Genomic DNA, 14,893 nt, shown 5'->3' with positions numbered 1-14,893 from the left:
GGTACATTGCAAAAGGTGTTAGTTTGAAAGATGGCGCGCGATCTGAAAGGAAAATATCAATACAATTTTAGTTGAAAGAGATCTTCTCGAGAGGATTTTCCAAGTTCTTTGTAACTTAAAACACATTGCTGAGAAGCCTGCAAACGTTCAAGTTATGGCTCTTCGGTTTCTACTAAGCTCAAATGACATTCTCAGTCCATTTGAATCTATGGCACCGCTTCGCTGCATCTGCAAATGCTAAACTTCTTGCTTTATTCGGGAGCTCGAGAAAGCTTTCGAAGAGTGTAATAGCCATGCGACCATTACGTATCTTGAATGTTGCTGAGAAAAATGATGCCGCAAAGGAACTGTCTAGAATAATGTCTCGAGGACAATGTTTGCGGGTAAGGCCTGGAAAAATATAGTTACGCTCTAATAAGGCCCCAGTTATATGGTCTCGGGTACCGGAGACAACCTTCCCCCTGAGGCAACTTTATCGAGCGTTTATATGTGAAAACATTGTTTGGGAGGGTTGTCTCGGTTAACCGAGACCATATAAATGGGGCCTAAGTGCAAAGCTATGAGGATGGGGAGATTGCATGTTTTAGACTTGTGTGGCTAGCGCTGGAGTAGTGAATTTTTTCTGTTGAAAACATTTGCATTAGACTGTTATGGAACAAAGACAAAATTTCTAGTATGAATCTACTAGAAAATACTGTACTGTAAATACTGTAAATCTAGGAATTGTAATCTAAACATTTTAATCGTAATTTTAAATTTTTTAGCAAAGTTAAATTTAAATACACGACCCCACAAGCTTTTAGCTTTAATTATTTTCGTGTTTAAATAAAGTTTATCTACCTATCTATCTATCTATCTACTAAATGCACATAATATTTTAAGATTTGTGGTGCTGCACCTGCATGGATCAACCCCTTCATTCCCAAACATTCAACATTGATTGCTATTACTGATTGCACACCATTAAATGGTGTGCAAACAGTAATATTTTCTTTGATATAATGATAATTAAATTCTGAGAATTTGCGAGTTCACTAGTTTACATGTACTTTCTATACTTCCTGTTGACAGAGGGAAGGATTCTCAAAGTTCAACAAGATTTATGAATTTGATTACAACATTTTGGGAAGTGTGAGTATATACATTTAAGTGTGTTGCTTTTGTCTTGACTGGATTCACGGTACATGCACAGTGTGTTGTTAAGTTTTTCAGAGTGGTGAATGGTCAGCATGTTGGACTCGCAAACCAGTGGTCCTGGGTGTGAGTCCTGCTCTGACCACTACCTGTATTTGTTTCATGGTAGCCCCGAGTTCAAATCCTTGGCCACGCTTGAAATAACCAACTAGTTTGCCTCTGGCCAGTTGGGATTCTTAACAATGTTATATTCAATTTGGATTATTTGTTTTAGTTGTTTGCTTGACCCCACTAGTCTTTATGCTATAAACACTGCCAAGGTTAAATAAAGGTTACTTATTGTTATTTATTTTACCTGTTGCCTTGAACTTCACTTTGCTAACAAACTTAGTACTTTGTGGGTAAATTGTATCAACAACAATCAAGTTCATCTCTAACATTAAGGGCCCTTCGAGGATACTCATTCATAACAGCTGTAAAGGGTTATGTCCCTTAATGACAGCTTGAAGGTTCAATAGTTTTAAACAGTGTGTTAGATCTGAACACTTATTTAACTGGCATCATGTCGGGTTCAAACTTAAATGGATTTTGCTGAGACTAATGCAGCAGTCTTCAAAGACTTTTTCCTGTCCACCATGTTTTCAATACTGCCTACATGTAGAAAGGAGAAAATCTTGAATTGTGCATGGTAAGTTCATGTTGCTGTTGCTAATTGTTATTCTTTCATTTACTAAATTAATGACAGAATGCCAAAATGGTGATGACATCTTTGTCTGGACATATGATGACTTTAGATTTCACAGCCAGTCACCAAAAATGGTAAGATCTTAACAGAGACAAAACCCAGCAATTTAGTCTTTACAGGTGATAAAGTCATTATAGTTACCTTTTTTTTGGATAGTCATTGAGTAGTAAATATTAGTTCAAGGTGTGATGGTGTACATGGTTGTACAGATATTTTTAGCAAGGGGAATTTTATTTCAATATTTGCTGACTGAAGATGACATTTTCTCATATGTAACTGACATTCTCAAACTCATCTTTAATTTTTTTCCAGGTACAGCTGTGCTCCTGTAGCCCTGTTCAGTGCTCCTGTTACAAAATATGTTGGAGAAAACTATCTTCCAATTAAAGTATGAAATAAGGCATTCTAGTAACTAATTTAACACAAAGGATTAAATAAAGCTGTAACCTTCCTTTACTCCTGCCACATTTCCCTTTGATGTAATTTAGTCTCAAGATTAAATAGAGATTCAGTGTAGCAATAAAGTATGGCAATTTTGCAGCATATCCTTGGATGCAATTTTCAAGCTTTATACATTTGAAAATTTCCTACATTAACTTGGTAAAAAACAGAATATGGCAGGTGCTCTCAAATGAAGCTTCATCAGAGTGCACAAAAGTTTGCTACATTGTTGCTGCATGATTGCTTTATAACAGGCTGTTAAAACCTCATGAGAACTTCAAGCATTCATACTTGCAGTTTATTATTTAGCTCTTGTGAGACAAGTGTCTTGTCTTGTGACATGAGTGTCTCGTCTCTCACTACGAGAGTCTGTTCTATCTAGGTGAGAGTGTCATCTCAATCTTGTCTCATGAGAGAGTGGTAAATTACTTTTGAGCGGTACGGTAAAAGGTGGAGTTACATGTACATCATTTTTTCAGAGGACTTTAGAGCGAGAGGTGCGTGGTTGTCAAGTGCTGATAATCTGGACTGATTGTGACAGAGAAGGAGAAAACATTGGATTTGAAGTCATCAAAGTTTGTCGAAGCAGTATGTAATCTTAGCTATTTTTCTTTAGTTTATTACTTAAACATTTGGTGAAACTAACTGTTCTGGTTTAAAACATCCAATCACAAGCTGTGATTCTCCAGATGAATTCTTAACATTGATTTCACCAAGTAATTACATTTAATTGTTTATTATTAACTTAACAACAGTAAATGCCTTCATTTCTTTGTGACATACAGGTCCTAATTTTCCTCTCTATTCCTGTCCTTCAGTTTGTCCTAATATCCGGCTTTACCGTGCAAAGTTTTCTGAAATCACTCCTCAGTAAGTGAAACAATCTTCAATTAATTTAGTTTAAAGAAAAAAGGGTTTGACAGGGTTGTGAGATATTAAATTTTATTTGTTTAATCAGGGTTTGTATGGGTCCTGGAAAACCTGGAGAGTCCTGGAAATTTACTGTGGCATTTTCCAGGACTGGAAAGTCCTGGAAAAGGGCTACTGGTCCTGGAAAGTGCTGGAAATCTGTTAAACTCAAGTGAAAAATATGAAATGTATGGCAGACAGCAAGGAGAGTTAAAACTGAGAACTTGGGAGTGAAAGGGTTAATGTGAATTTTAGAGTCCTGGAAAAATCAATCTGAGTCCTGGAAAAGTCCTGGAAAAGTCCTGGAAATTTGCCTCTGAAAAAGGGTATGAACCCTGTTTATTTTATTAATCTTTTTGCCATTAACCTAAAGGCCGTGCCATCTCTGATGCACATACAAGACATCACTATACAGAGAAGGATGAAACACTTCTGCCTGCATTATGTTTTTGAACATTGTGTATGCAGCTCTGTACAGTACTTCTTGTCTCGATTGCTAATCAGTTTGAAAGTTGACTTTTTTGGTTGCCGTACCTATTATTTTTTGTTATTTCAGATCTGTGTCAAGAGCTGTTCACAATGTAGTTCAACCTGATATACTACAGTCACAAGCAGTAGATGTTAGAATGGAGCTTGACCTTCGAATAGGTAAATTTCGAAATAGTGGGGTTTAAAAATAAGAATTTAAGTTTGTTGTCACTGACTAAAAAACTTTTTGTGTAGATGTTTCGGTTAAAATACTATAACCTTCTTCAGCATAAATGGCTACAAATGCAAATGAGTGCTTTAAAAGAGCCGTGGAAACATTACTTGGGATTGCCAAGGGCCTTGTAAATGTGTTCATTAGTGCGGTTTCTTTTACCATAAAATTATTTTATTGACAAAATCTTCTATTGTTACTACATTTTTGAAAATAGACATTCTACCACACAGTCACCACAACCAATTCATGGGTTTCATTAGCATTTTCAGCAGGAAGGCAATTGGTTTTCACAGTTGGCAGGCAAAACTTTTTGAACTGTACTTCTTTACAAGGAAACCTTTTCTCCAGATGGTCAAACCAGGCAGGCAAAATCAGCCTCACAGCCATTCAATTTGCCTTGCTTCTGGCTTTTAATGAAATTTCAGTCAATTTGGTTATGCAACTTTAATGTTTTTTTTAAAATTATTTCTATTTATTATTTATAAAGAATTTTACTTTTAATTTGGATGGGACACTTGACAAGACCGTGTAATAGTATATTTTAAGCAAGTAGTCCCAAAGGCAACTGGATTACAAACCTTCATATTTTCCTTCTGACTTTGATGTTAATTTTTCAACCTCTATTTAGGTGCAGCATTTACCAGATTCCAGACTTTAAGACTGCAGAAAGTTTTTCCAAATGTTCTGAGTGATAATCTTATTAGCTATGGTAAGTCCTAATAATTATTATGCATATACGTGTACATGTATGAAATATATTTTATTACAATTTTTGTCAGGTTATACCACAACACATGTGAACAGTACATGTACATGTTTTCATCTTTCCATTAGAAAAGAGTACATTTAATTTTAACCTGTTTACATATACCATTATTTATATTTCCTTCATTTCCTATAGGAAGCTGTCAGTTTCCAACATTAGGGTTTGTAGTTGAAAGGGTATGTATTTGATATGTATGTACACTAGATGATGATTTTGTAGTAGTAAAAGTAAACATTAGATTTTAATCAAATTAAAGTGGTTAGACCCCTTCCTAGTGCATACCAAATACCCATTATGTGCCTTGGACTGAAAATTAGTATGGGTTATTGATCAAGTGTGAGGTCAATATGGCTGGATATTGGCCAAGTTCTTTTTTTGGGTGTTTATTGACCGAGACGGAGTCAAGGTCCATGAACTCGCAAAAAAAGAATGAGGCCAATATCCAGCCATCTTGACCGAACAAGCTTGGTCAATAAAGGATTTATTATATGGCCTTCGGAGAAATTTCTCTTGCGGGACGCGGCGGGTAGACCCGAGCGGGCAAGATAGCCCCATCTTGCCCACTCAGGTAGCCAATCACAGCGCAGGATTTGATTCATCTTGCCTGCTCACGGAGCTAGCCATGTAATAAATGTCATTATTACATATTGCTCCTCTTTATGCCAAATCTCTTATACAGTATATGATAAAATTGAATAATATTATTCGTTCATTGATAAACATTATTAAAAAACATAAGCCTTCAATGGCCAGTCTACTGTCTTCACAAATTTTATCCATCGAAGACAGACGACCAGCTGTCAAAAACTTATGTTTTTTAATAATTAATTAATTTTTACCAGAGAACACTCAATTTTATCAGGATCAATCCTGGTAACAGATCCTTGATCATATTTTAATATCACTGAGTAGCAGTTTTGATGTAGAACATTCTCATGGAAGTTGATCTTCTTCTCACTAGTATAAACAGGTGCAGCAGTTTGTACCTGAAATATTCTACAAGATCAAAGGTGGGAAATTGTTTTTGGATATTTGTTTATTAAGTATTGTGGAGATTTTAATGTTTTTCAATGATGCTAAATTAAACTGCTAATGAAATAAAGAACCTTTGTTTTCTTTAAGTTTCTCATCAAGTGGAAGATATGAAAGTGGATTTTAACTGGAAAAGGTATGATTTAGTTCCTTTTTTAGTACTGTCTTCTTTGACTGTTTTTAATTCTTTTTCATCTTGTCCTTTTTAGAGGCAGACTTTTTCACCACTTGCCTTGCCTTGTCCTTTATCAGATATGTTTGGAGGTACGACAGAAGAAATTAAATAACCTCACATATTAACCTTATTTATTTACATGATTCCATGACTTTGCAGAGCTTGCGAGACTGGTTGAGGGGATGAGAAGTACAAAGTAATCTACCCCTCTAGTTTTATAAGTCATCCATAATGTGTTTGTAATACGAATGTGATTAGTCACTTTGAATTAATTTTTTTTCCTTTTTACTCAATGTAAATTAATTCTGAAAAACCCACTTGGGAGAATTAATTAAGTGTATTGTATTGTATTGTATTTGCTTCTTCAGAAGTATTTTATAAGTTACGATGACAAAACTTGTCTGGTATATATAAGTAATCCTTAACTGTCTGCATGTAATTTAGTGGTCTTGTTGTTCATGATGTATGTCCTGTCAGAATGTCAGATGTTGTGTTAAAATAAAGATGCAGGAGAAAAATTCAAATGTGGGTAATGCAATTTGGCAAAAGAAGGTTGCTATGGAAACAACAAGTTATGCAAGCACAATTTAACTTATAAGTGTTTTGAAAAAGTTTTAAGAGAAAGTTGGTCGTTATTGCTTGAATGAATAACTGGCGCAAGCGATTTGGTTCTGTCTGGAAGATTTTTCTACAGTCATGCAGTATCGATACCATTTTGGCATTCTCATTATAGAATTGTTTTTGTCTCATAGATAGTCAATGTACAGTCATGTTTGGTGAGGCTTATTGCTTTGTGGCTACTTTAAAATCGTCATATTCATGTAATCTTGGAAAATAACTAAATACATGTAACACTACATGTACATCATTACAAAAAGGAATGTTTATTAGTGCTCACTACAAATCTGTTGATCAATACTGTTTTTTTTCCTTGTAAGAATCCCACAGCTAAGGTTCTAAGCACTTCATCTCGTCCCAAAAGCAAGTGGCGACCACTTCCTTTAGACACAGTGGTAAGGGGATTGTTATTATAGTGATATCCATGTTGATCATTCTGGAATAATTTAGCACCACGAATTACGGTAGAGAGGGATTCTTGAATATTGGACAGTCAGTGTTGTAGTATTATTGTTAAAGTGAATTAAAGTATTTCAGCCTTGAATTGTTGTAATCTGTGTATTTCAGGCCTGCTAACAGTAAGTAGTTTTTCGAAAGGTAAAATTTCATGGCGAACAAACCAGCTCAATTTTGAGAACTTTTCACATGTTGTTGTTCAAAAAATGCATTACTATGAAATGGATTAACCAATTGAAACAAATCCAGTAGCAATGACAGGAACAATGTAAATAAGTTGACTTGTGAAATTACTTTTGCATTTGTAGGAACTTGAAAAACTGGCATCTAAGAAATTAAAAATAAATGCCAAGGAGACAATGAAGATAGCTGAAAAACTCTACAATCAAGGGTAGGTAGTGATGATATCAATGGCTATTTTACCTCTTTCTTCGGAGCTCTTTTTCAACAGAAACTTTGTGATGATCAAAGTCACAATCAGTCCTTATTGTCAGGATTCATATTCACCTTCAATGAAAGCCCATGAATTGTCCATTTCCGAGTTGCCTTTTGCCTTTTGCCTTTCTGTCAAAACAAGTCTTCCTGCGAAACTATTCATATAAAACTGTGTTTCCCCTAGAGTTTCATTTTCATGCAAATTAAACTCATCTTCATTTGAAAGGGTTTGCATGAGGACTCAATTTGAAGTAGAGGCACAAGGTATCTTGGAAGTGGCCTATTTGAAAACTAAAATTCAAGGCCTAAGGAGTACTTTAAAACAGCCTTTTGTGCTTGAAAGTGCTTGACACTTGTCTTTTATTACTGATTCTAAATTATTTTCCCAAAGTGGTATTGGTAGTCATGCAACTCTCAGGTTTCCTTGTGAGGATATAAAGCGGTTATGATTCTAATACTGCAAAGCAACACAAAGTTTGCAGTTAAATAATATATAAACTGCAGATTGAATTGTTTTGAGAGTCCTGATAACTGAAATAGATGTGGATATTACTTTGTACTTTTGTGTCAGGTTCATCAGTTATCCTCGCACAGAAACCAACATGTTTCCCAAGTCTTTGGACTTGCGACCTCTCGTTCAAAATCAAACTGTTGATGAAAACTGGGGAGGTATGATTGAAAATAATATATAATTGTTTTTTTTTTTTTACGTGTAGGCTGATCATAAATAATGGTCAATCGATTTGTCTGAAATTCAGATATCTTAGTTCTTGAGGAAAATGGAAGTTTAATAATGGCGGTCGAGGGGTGGGGAAATTACAGACAGATAATATAATAAAGCTTTAAAATTACAGGTCTAGAGCTGAATTAGATAAAACTTTACACTCCAGACAGGCAGTAAATTCAAAAAATAAAAGTATGATCCATGAAAAGCACCAATGAAATTAATTTGACTACATGTGTATACAATTGTTGTGGAAAAAGCAATGAAACAAATGAAACGAATGCCAGAGAATAGTTTTCAAGATTGTGCAAGACAGATAAAGTCCCTTGTTATTCAATTGTTATATTCACTTTTATTCCTTATTGTTACCCCTGAGCCATATTTTGTGTTGCAGAATTTGCTGCCCAAGTACTAGAACGAGGTCCTAACCCTCGTCATGGCAACAAGACAGACAATGCCCATCCTCCTATCCACCCCACGAAGCACACAAGTGGTTTACAGGTATACTCTTAATTTTAAAGACTAAATATTGCAGTGTCAAGAATTTCTGTTCTTTCTCTAGCTGCTCAGTTCTTCTTTAAGCTAGAATGTGTGGTAATACTTTATAATATTAGCACCTCTTTGAACACAACCTGATTTATTCTTTGCCTTGATATCCAGATAGTTATATAAGCATGCATGCATAAATATGTAAATGGCCATTTACTTTGATCATCCACATACAATGTGACCTTCTTCACTGCAGTTTTTTGTGCATTGTATTTACGCCTGTATTTGTCATGGATGTAAAATTATTCATGATATCTTTTGTTAACTGCATGTAGATTATAATATTGTGATATGTTATTTCTCTTGTCTACAATATATATTCTGTAACTCAAAGGTACAGTACACTCCATTTTATTGGCAGGGTAATGAGAAAAGAGTGTATGAGTTTATAGTGAGGCATTTTTTAGCCTGCTGTTCTGAGGTAAGAAATTTCACATTATGCTTTGCTAAAGATACATTAATATTGCCTGAAGTTGTGAATGGCGAGCCATCTCATAAACTGAACTGACTCTTTTTGTCAGGATGCCAAAGGTCAAGAGACAAACGTGGAAATAGAGATTGCTGGAGAAAAGGTTAGTTGACATCCTAACTTGTGAAAACAAATCGTTTTGGGTTTACTGTGCCATGCATCCTACCATTACCACTTGAGAAAGTTTTCTCTTAAAATTTGAATTTTTTTGACAACTTTTTGCTGGCTTCTATTTGAACCAGCCAATCAAAACATGGGACTGTTGAGGGCAAAGATGTTAAATTGTGAAATTCAACATTTCAAAAGTCTCAATCTGTGAACATTTGAAACCAGCAGGAAGCTGTAAGAGTTTGATATGCAGTTTCAAATGAAAGCCATCAGAAGTGTTCAAAAAGATGGCAAAAAGTTGTCAAAATCTAATCAAAAACTTTACTAGGTGGCATAGTAAGGTGAATAGCACTGTAGAATAGTGCCCTAGTGCCCAGATATGCACTAGTCTTTTTTTGCACATAAAATGCTTCTCAATTCTTACAGTAAATATAGAGATGTACTATATTCAAAATGTACTAAATTAAATCTCATTGTTATTTCAAGTTGGGAATAAACTGATTATTTATGGACCTCTGTACTCCATGCTTTTAGTTCACAGCTACAGGACTCATGATAATTGCAAGAAACTATCTTGATGTTTATCCATATGACAAGTGGAATGCAAAGGTAGGTTAATTTTATTTCAATCGTGTTCTGTTTTCTGAATTCAGATAATTATGTCTGCAGACATCAAGCAGCTTTTGTAATCAGGAGTGTGCAATGTAAATTTGTGTATTGAGAACTGTTTAGATTGGTTTCATGATTGTGATTTCTTGAACTTACATACATGTATTACAAAGTTTAACTTCTTTTACCTGTAAACCTTCTATGATTATCTTAGCATGCTCAAATCTGCTTTCGTCATGTTAGACAATCCCAGTGTACAACCAAGGTGAAGAATTTCAACCAAGTTCAGTTGAGGTTTGTTATTACTGAGCTTGACTTCTGTTGATTAATGAGCTGTTGTTGGTCAACAGTTAACATAACATGAGTACTTGTGTTCTAATTATTTCAAACTGTTTGCAGATGGTTGATGGTGAAACCAAACCTCCTCCTTTGTTAACTGAAGCTGATCTGATCAGTCTAATGGAGAAACATGGTATAGGTAAATTGGAAAAGCTCAATTTGCAAACTTGTTCAAGATTCAATGTCAACATTTATTTTTACCAAACATTTTCCATAATAATATTCTTCTTGGATCCTTGAGAGGATAGGTTTGGAGTCATGAGTGAAGACAATTTTTCAATATTGCAAGGAACAGTCTTATTTTTCCTTATTTTACTTTCTATTGAAATCTAGTGAAATTATGTGATTATGCAAAACATTGATTGAATTTTATTCAAAGATTTCTCTTATTTAATGTAATTAATATGTTTTTCCAAATATACACTTATAACCATGAAAATTCAAATTAATACAAGTTAACTCCTACCTAGTAACTTTTCAAGTCAATTCACTTAATATTATTTATAATTCACACTCCAATGGACTGGAACCCTACCTTACGGCCACCCTGTTATTTATGGCTACTTTATTCTGGCCCAAACAAAAGCTCAGTCAGTCATTTTTGTGTTTAAAAAACTCCTTTTAATACAGCCACCCAGTTAATATGACCAGATTTTTGTGGTCCACTGATGACTGTTTTATCAGGGTTCCACTGTGTCTCTGTTTAGTGTAATTAATGATTGTATTTTCTGTCTAAATATTTAACTAAAGGAGAAGAGAATTTTAGTGATGATCCACAGTTACAGACAAGTGAAACATTCTTGTTGTTCACCTTTTACATACAGGCACAGATGCAACTCATGCAGAACATATAGAGACCATAAAAAACAGGTGCTATGTGGGAGTGCAGCAAGATGGGACCTTTCTACCAGGACAGCTTGGAATGGGACTTGTTGAGGGTAATAGCTTCACAATGACCTATTGAGTTGTAATTTATGAAGACTGATTAATTGTCAATATGGAACAATTATCTCAGAAACTGTGCATTATTTTCATACAACAGTCCTCTGTTACAATGTTGCTACCAGTACTCTTAACTCTGCTATTTTGACCCAGAATCTGATCATATTTCCTTGCATTTCTCTTGTATTTGAAAAGGTTATGACTTGATGGGATTTGAGCTTTCCAAACCAAGGCTGAGGTCAGAACTTGAAGCTGATTTAAAAAGGTGAGTGAGATATACTGGTTACAACAGCATTTTCAGTAAAAGCTGATTGTCAAAAATTTATTCCCAGCTGTTCTCAAATGTAATCACATGTTGGTAATTCTGTTGGCTGATAATAACAGAGCAATTCTGCACACTTGTTTACTCCATGTCCACCCATATGATTGTCAAGATTAGACTATTCTCAGTGGTGAATTTTCTTTTATTACTGTATTATTTTATTAATTATAATGCCTACTTTATGATCTAACTTTGCAGAATTTGTGAAGGAACAAGAAACAAAGATGGTAAGGACAATTAACAGTACTGCACACCTTATCACTGTCACCTGATCAAGTTTTTGATCAATTTTTACTACTAGCAAACTGGAATCTTTTTAAACAACTATTTGATATCTTCCAGTGAAAGTGTAACATATGTGATAGGTGCAGTTGTCAAGTTTCTCATTCTCACTCAGTCTGTTGTCAACTGCCTCCCTCACTTGTTGCATTTTCATTGGCTGCTCAACATTTATTTAACAAGATGGCCACCATGAAAAATCACCCCCTTCAAGATTTGTTGCTGCCAAAACGACCAAGAATACTAAGTAAAAGGGGGGAATAATTCCAACTCCTCAGATAAGAATGGAGATACAAAAACTCATTTATAAACAGATGTCTTTCTCAACTAGTGCAGATTTTAAATTGTTTTTATCTTACTTTTATTCATGATTTCGATTGTAAACTTACTGGTATGTCTGCTGAGTCTGACTTTTTCAGTGAAGACTTCATTAATACATTCATTCAAAATAACACAGAAGTCATCAGAGAGTTCTCAGAGACATGAAACCCTAACCCAAAGTTGTCAAAAATTAGTAAAAAGAACATTGTCAAGTAGCAATATCGTGGTGGACAGTACTTGAGACATGTGCATGACAAAGAAAACAAGATGTAGTAGACTTGCTTTTCCCATGAAATATCTGATAATTATCATTCCTGTTGTTTAGATGTACTTGTTGAACAGATAGCCAAATATAAGGAACAGTTTGTTCAAGCTGTACAAGAGGTGGGCTTATATGTATTCTTCATTTACATGTATTCAAATTTATTTACAGAATATATTAATTTTTTTTTACATTTTCTGTACAATATTTCATGATCTAAAGAGTTCATACCAATATATTCAGTCTGCACAAACTCTTATTTATTTTTTTGATATAAAGATTATCTTTTAGTGGCTGAAGTGTTTTGTCAAAAAATGGTGAAACTTGCTTCAATGGTACTAATTTGGATTTAATTGTTTTTGGCTGCTCAGTTTATAGTAGGTTAATATTCAAATCAGTATTACAGACTTCTTGGAATTTTGGTGGTTCATGATTGGTTTGTTTTCTTTCTCCGTATAGGCAGTCAAACTGGATCAAGCCTTATCATCTTATTTTGGAGATCCTCAAGAATTTATCAATGAAGGTAAAACTTACTGTTGCATACTGTTGTATGCGAAAATAGAAGGAGAAAAATGTTTGATTGAATGCATTGTTTATGTCACTGAACATCAAGCACAGGATAACTGAATGACAGAGTTTGTCAACAAGGGATTATGCTCAAAACTGAATTAATGCTGATTACTAACTTTTTATCCTAATGCAGATCTACTCAGTGAGAAACTGAGAATTGATATTTTAATTTACTTTCATTCGCAACGGTTCAAGTATTGTAAGAAATCTTGCTCTTACTGTATAACCAAATTCTTGGTGGAATCCGGACTCTGCTCATGCCTTCCCAAGGTCTATCTACAAACTTTCCAAACCTTTAGTGATTTTTTTTTATGATTACAGTTCTTGGTAATGAGGACGAGAGAGGAACAGAACCTCTTCGCCTTTGTCCTAGATGCAAAACTGAACAAATGGTGCTCAAGAAAACTAAAGATGGCAGGTACGTTGATGTTGTTAAAATAAGTATACAAATACTTATGGCTGATGTACATGTAGTGACTGCAAATATTTACAGTGATTTTCCAAGTTTTGTCCTAAAACCATCAGTTTAGAGTGTTTCAATGACTTTTCTCTGCTGCTGCTGTTAGGTGCCAAGTTGACCTTCTTTTTGAAAGTAGTCACCTCGTCCACTTTTACTTTCTTCCAAACTTACTCGCAGGGTTTCATTAAGGGCTGGGCACCAAGCAAATTGAGTGGCTGTGAGGATGGTTTTGTCCGCTGGGTTAGGCCATCTGGAAAAAAGTTTTTCTTGGAGAGGAGTTCAGTTCAAAACGTTTTGCCCGCCTGTGAAAACCAGTTGCCTTCCTACTGAAAACATTAATGAAACCCCTGTAGCTTCCCAGCCAGGTTTGTAATATGTATAGTTCCTGACTTGTTAAAATGCAACAGCCTTGTTACGTTTTTCTTCTTTTGACTCTGCAGCTTCATGATAGGATGTCAAGGCTACCCAAGATGCCGTGCCAGTGCCTTCTTCCCTAAATTTGTGGTTGAGGCTGCAGTTCATGACTCTGTGTGTCAGCGGTGTCAACCAGGAGATGTACATAAAATCAGTTTCAAATTCAAGAGAGGTTCTGTTCCACCCATGATGCCTTTAGAGTAAGTTTTAAAATTTGCATTGTTTAAAGGTGGGTGGAGGATTTGTGTGATTCACCTGTGTTTACTGCATGCCTGAGTAGCTTGAAACATCATGCAGAACATGTTGGCTTTGACCCATTTTCCTAATTTACTATGAAAATCCAGCATTTCCTCAAGGCAAGCTAGGTCTGTGTCACCAAAATTTTCCCAAATGCTTATGATGAAATAATTGTTAACCTTTAATGTTGAAAGCGTGACACTATGTTTTCTTATTGCTAAAACATTCAGTTAAGTGCTTAAGACTCCAGCGAAACCATTGGCTTTGTTGAAGGGGACCCCTCGTGCATGAAGCTTGTTTTGTTGGCCGCTGATGATTGTATCATTCTTGCTTTATAGATATACTGGCTGCGTAGGTGGATGTGATGATAGTCTAAGAGAGTTATTGGACCTGAAGGACTTAACAAGGCTGCCGTCAGAGTCAGGTAAAAAGCTCTATCCAGGAAATGTTCTTCTTCATTAAAAGAACTATTGTTTCACCAGATCAGTCGGAAATCCAGGTTCAATAAGGGTAGCGTTTTCTTCTGTTTGTAGCAAAACATAGGGAATGTCTGAAATTCGATAGCAAGTGCTCTGAGCATACACGCAGGGAGAATTTCGGAAACTTAATCAGTTTAAGGTGCTTCTTCTGTATCTGTTGTACTAAAGGTGTAAAATCATGGCTTAAGTCATTTGTTGGTGATAGAAGGATCATGTATTTGCCACTTCTTCTTGCTGTCATACTGTTAGCTGTTTTAAGGCAGTAGTTCTTTTTTTGAATTCGTCAACATGCATTCGCCACTGATTCTTATACCTGGATACCTGACCAGGTGGTTCAAATTCAGCTGGAAGAGGGAGACAAACTTCTCAGCCCAGCAACAGAGGAGACAAACATA

At 35.3% G+C, this 14,893-nt stretch overlaps 1 protein-coding gene across 4 annotated transcripts in view; it reads left to right on the top strand.

Moving 5' to 3' along the window:
- Positions 1–6: 6 nt before the first annotated feature.
- Positions 7–14,893, top strand: part of LOC110051589 (DNA topoisomerase 3-alpha-like) — an 80,366-nt gene continuing 65,479 nt past the window's right edge. Inside the window, exons 1-30 of one of the 4 annotated variants that reach the window (XR_016206986.1) lie at positions 7–383; positions 1,072–1,131; positions 1,880–1,953; positions 2,192–2,267; positions 2,800–2,908; positions 3,139–3,190; positions 3,786–3,877; positions 4,561–4,641; positions 4,834–4,874; positions 5,660–5,708; positions 5,821–5,866; positions 5,940–5,994; positions 6,844–6,918; positions 7,288–7,370; positions 7,986–8,083; positions 8,533–8,639; positions 9,049–9,108; positions 9,209–9,259; positions 9,799–9,873; positions 10,117–10,167; positions 10,273–10,351; positions 11,037–11,150; positions 11,350–11,419; positions 11,675–11,703; positions 12,402–12,460; positions 12,798–12,861; positions 13,230–13,326; positions 13,809–13,982; positions 14,358–14,443; positions 14,828–14,893. The exon at positions 14,828–14,893 is cut by the window's right edge and continues 189 nt beyond it. Coding sequence is in view for 3 of the 4 variants with exons in the window: in XM_089288628.1 (XP_089144754.1) it covers positions 183–383; positions 1,072–1,131; positions 1,880–1,953; positions 2,192–2,267; positions 2,800–2,908; positions 3,139–3,190; positions 3,786–3,877; positions 4,561–4,641; positions 4,834–4,874; positions 5,660–5,708; positions 5,821–5,866; positions 5,940–5,994; positions 6,844–6,918; positions 7,288–7,370; positions 7,986–8,083; positions 8,533–8,639; positions 9,049–9,108; positions 9,209–9,259; positions 9,799–9,873; positions 10,117–10,167; positions 10,273–10,351; positions 11,037–11,150; positions 11,350–11,419; positions 11,675–11,703; positions 12,402–12,460; positions 12,798–12,861; positions 13,230–13,326; positions 13,809–13,982; positions 14,358–14,443; positions 14,828–14,893 (2,374 nt within the window). In the remaining variant the exon portion in view is untranslated. The remainder of the gene's footprint in view (positions 384–1,071; positions 1,132–1,879; positions 1,954–2,191; positions 2,268–2,799; positions 2,909–3,138; positions 3,191–3,785; positions 3,878–4,560; positions 4,642–4,833; positions 4,875–5,659; positions 5,709–5,820; positions 5,867–5,939; positions 5,995–6,843; positions 6,919–7,287; positions 7,371–7,985; positions 8,084–8,532; positions 8,640–9,048; positions 9,109–9,208; positions 9,260–9,798; positions 9,874–10,116; positions 10,168–10,272; positions 10,352–11,036; positions 11,151–11,349; positions 11,420–11,674; positions 11,704–12,401; positions 12,461–12,797; positions 12,862–13,229; positions 13,327–13,808; positions 13,983–14,357; positions 14,444–14,827) is intronic. The other 3 variants (XM_089288629.1, XM_089288628.1, XM_089288630.1) reach the window with 3 other exon arrangements.

Source organism: Orbicella faveolata, unplaced genomic scaffold, assembly GCF_042242905.1.
Source record: "Orbicella faveolata isolate gen_17 unplaced genomic scaffold, um_ofav_v1 contig_2, whole genome shotgun sequence".
Classification (NCBI taxonomy): Eukaryota; Metazoa; Cnidaria; class Anthozoa; order Scleractinia; family Merulinidae; genus Orbicella; species Orbicella faveolata.
Note: the sequence above shows the minus strand (reverse complement) of the source record. Positions and strands in the feature narration are given on the sequence as shown.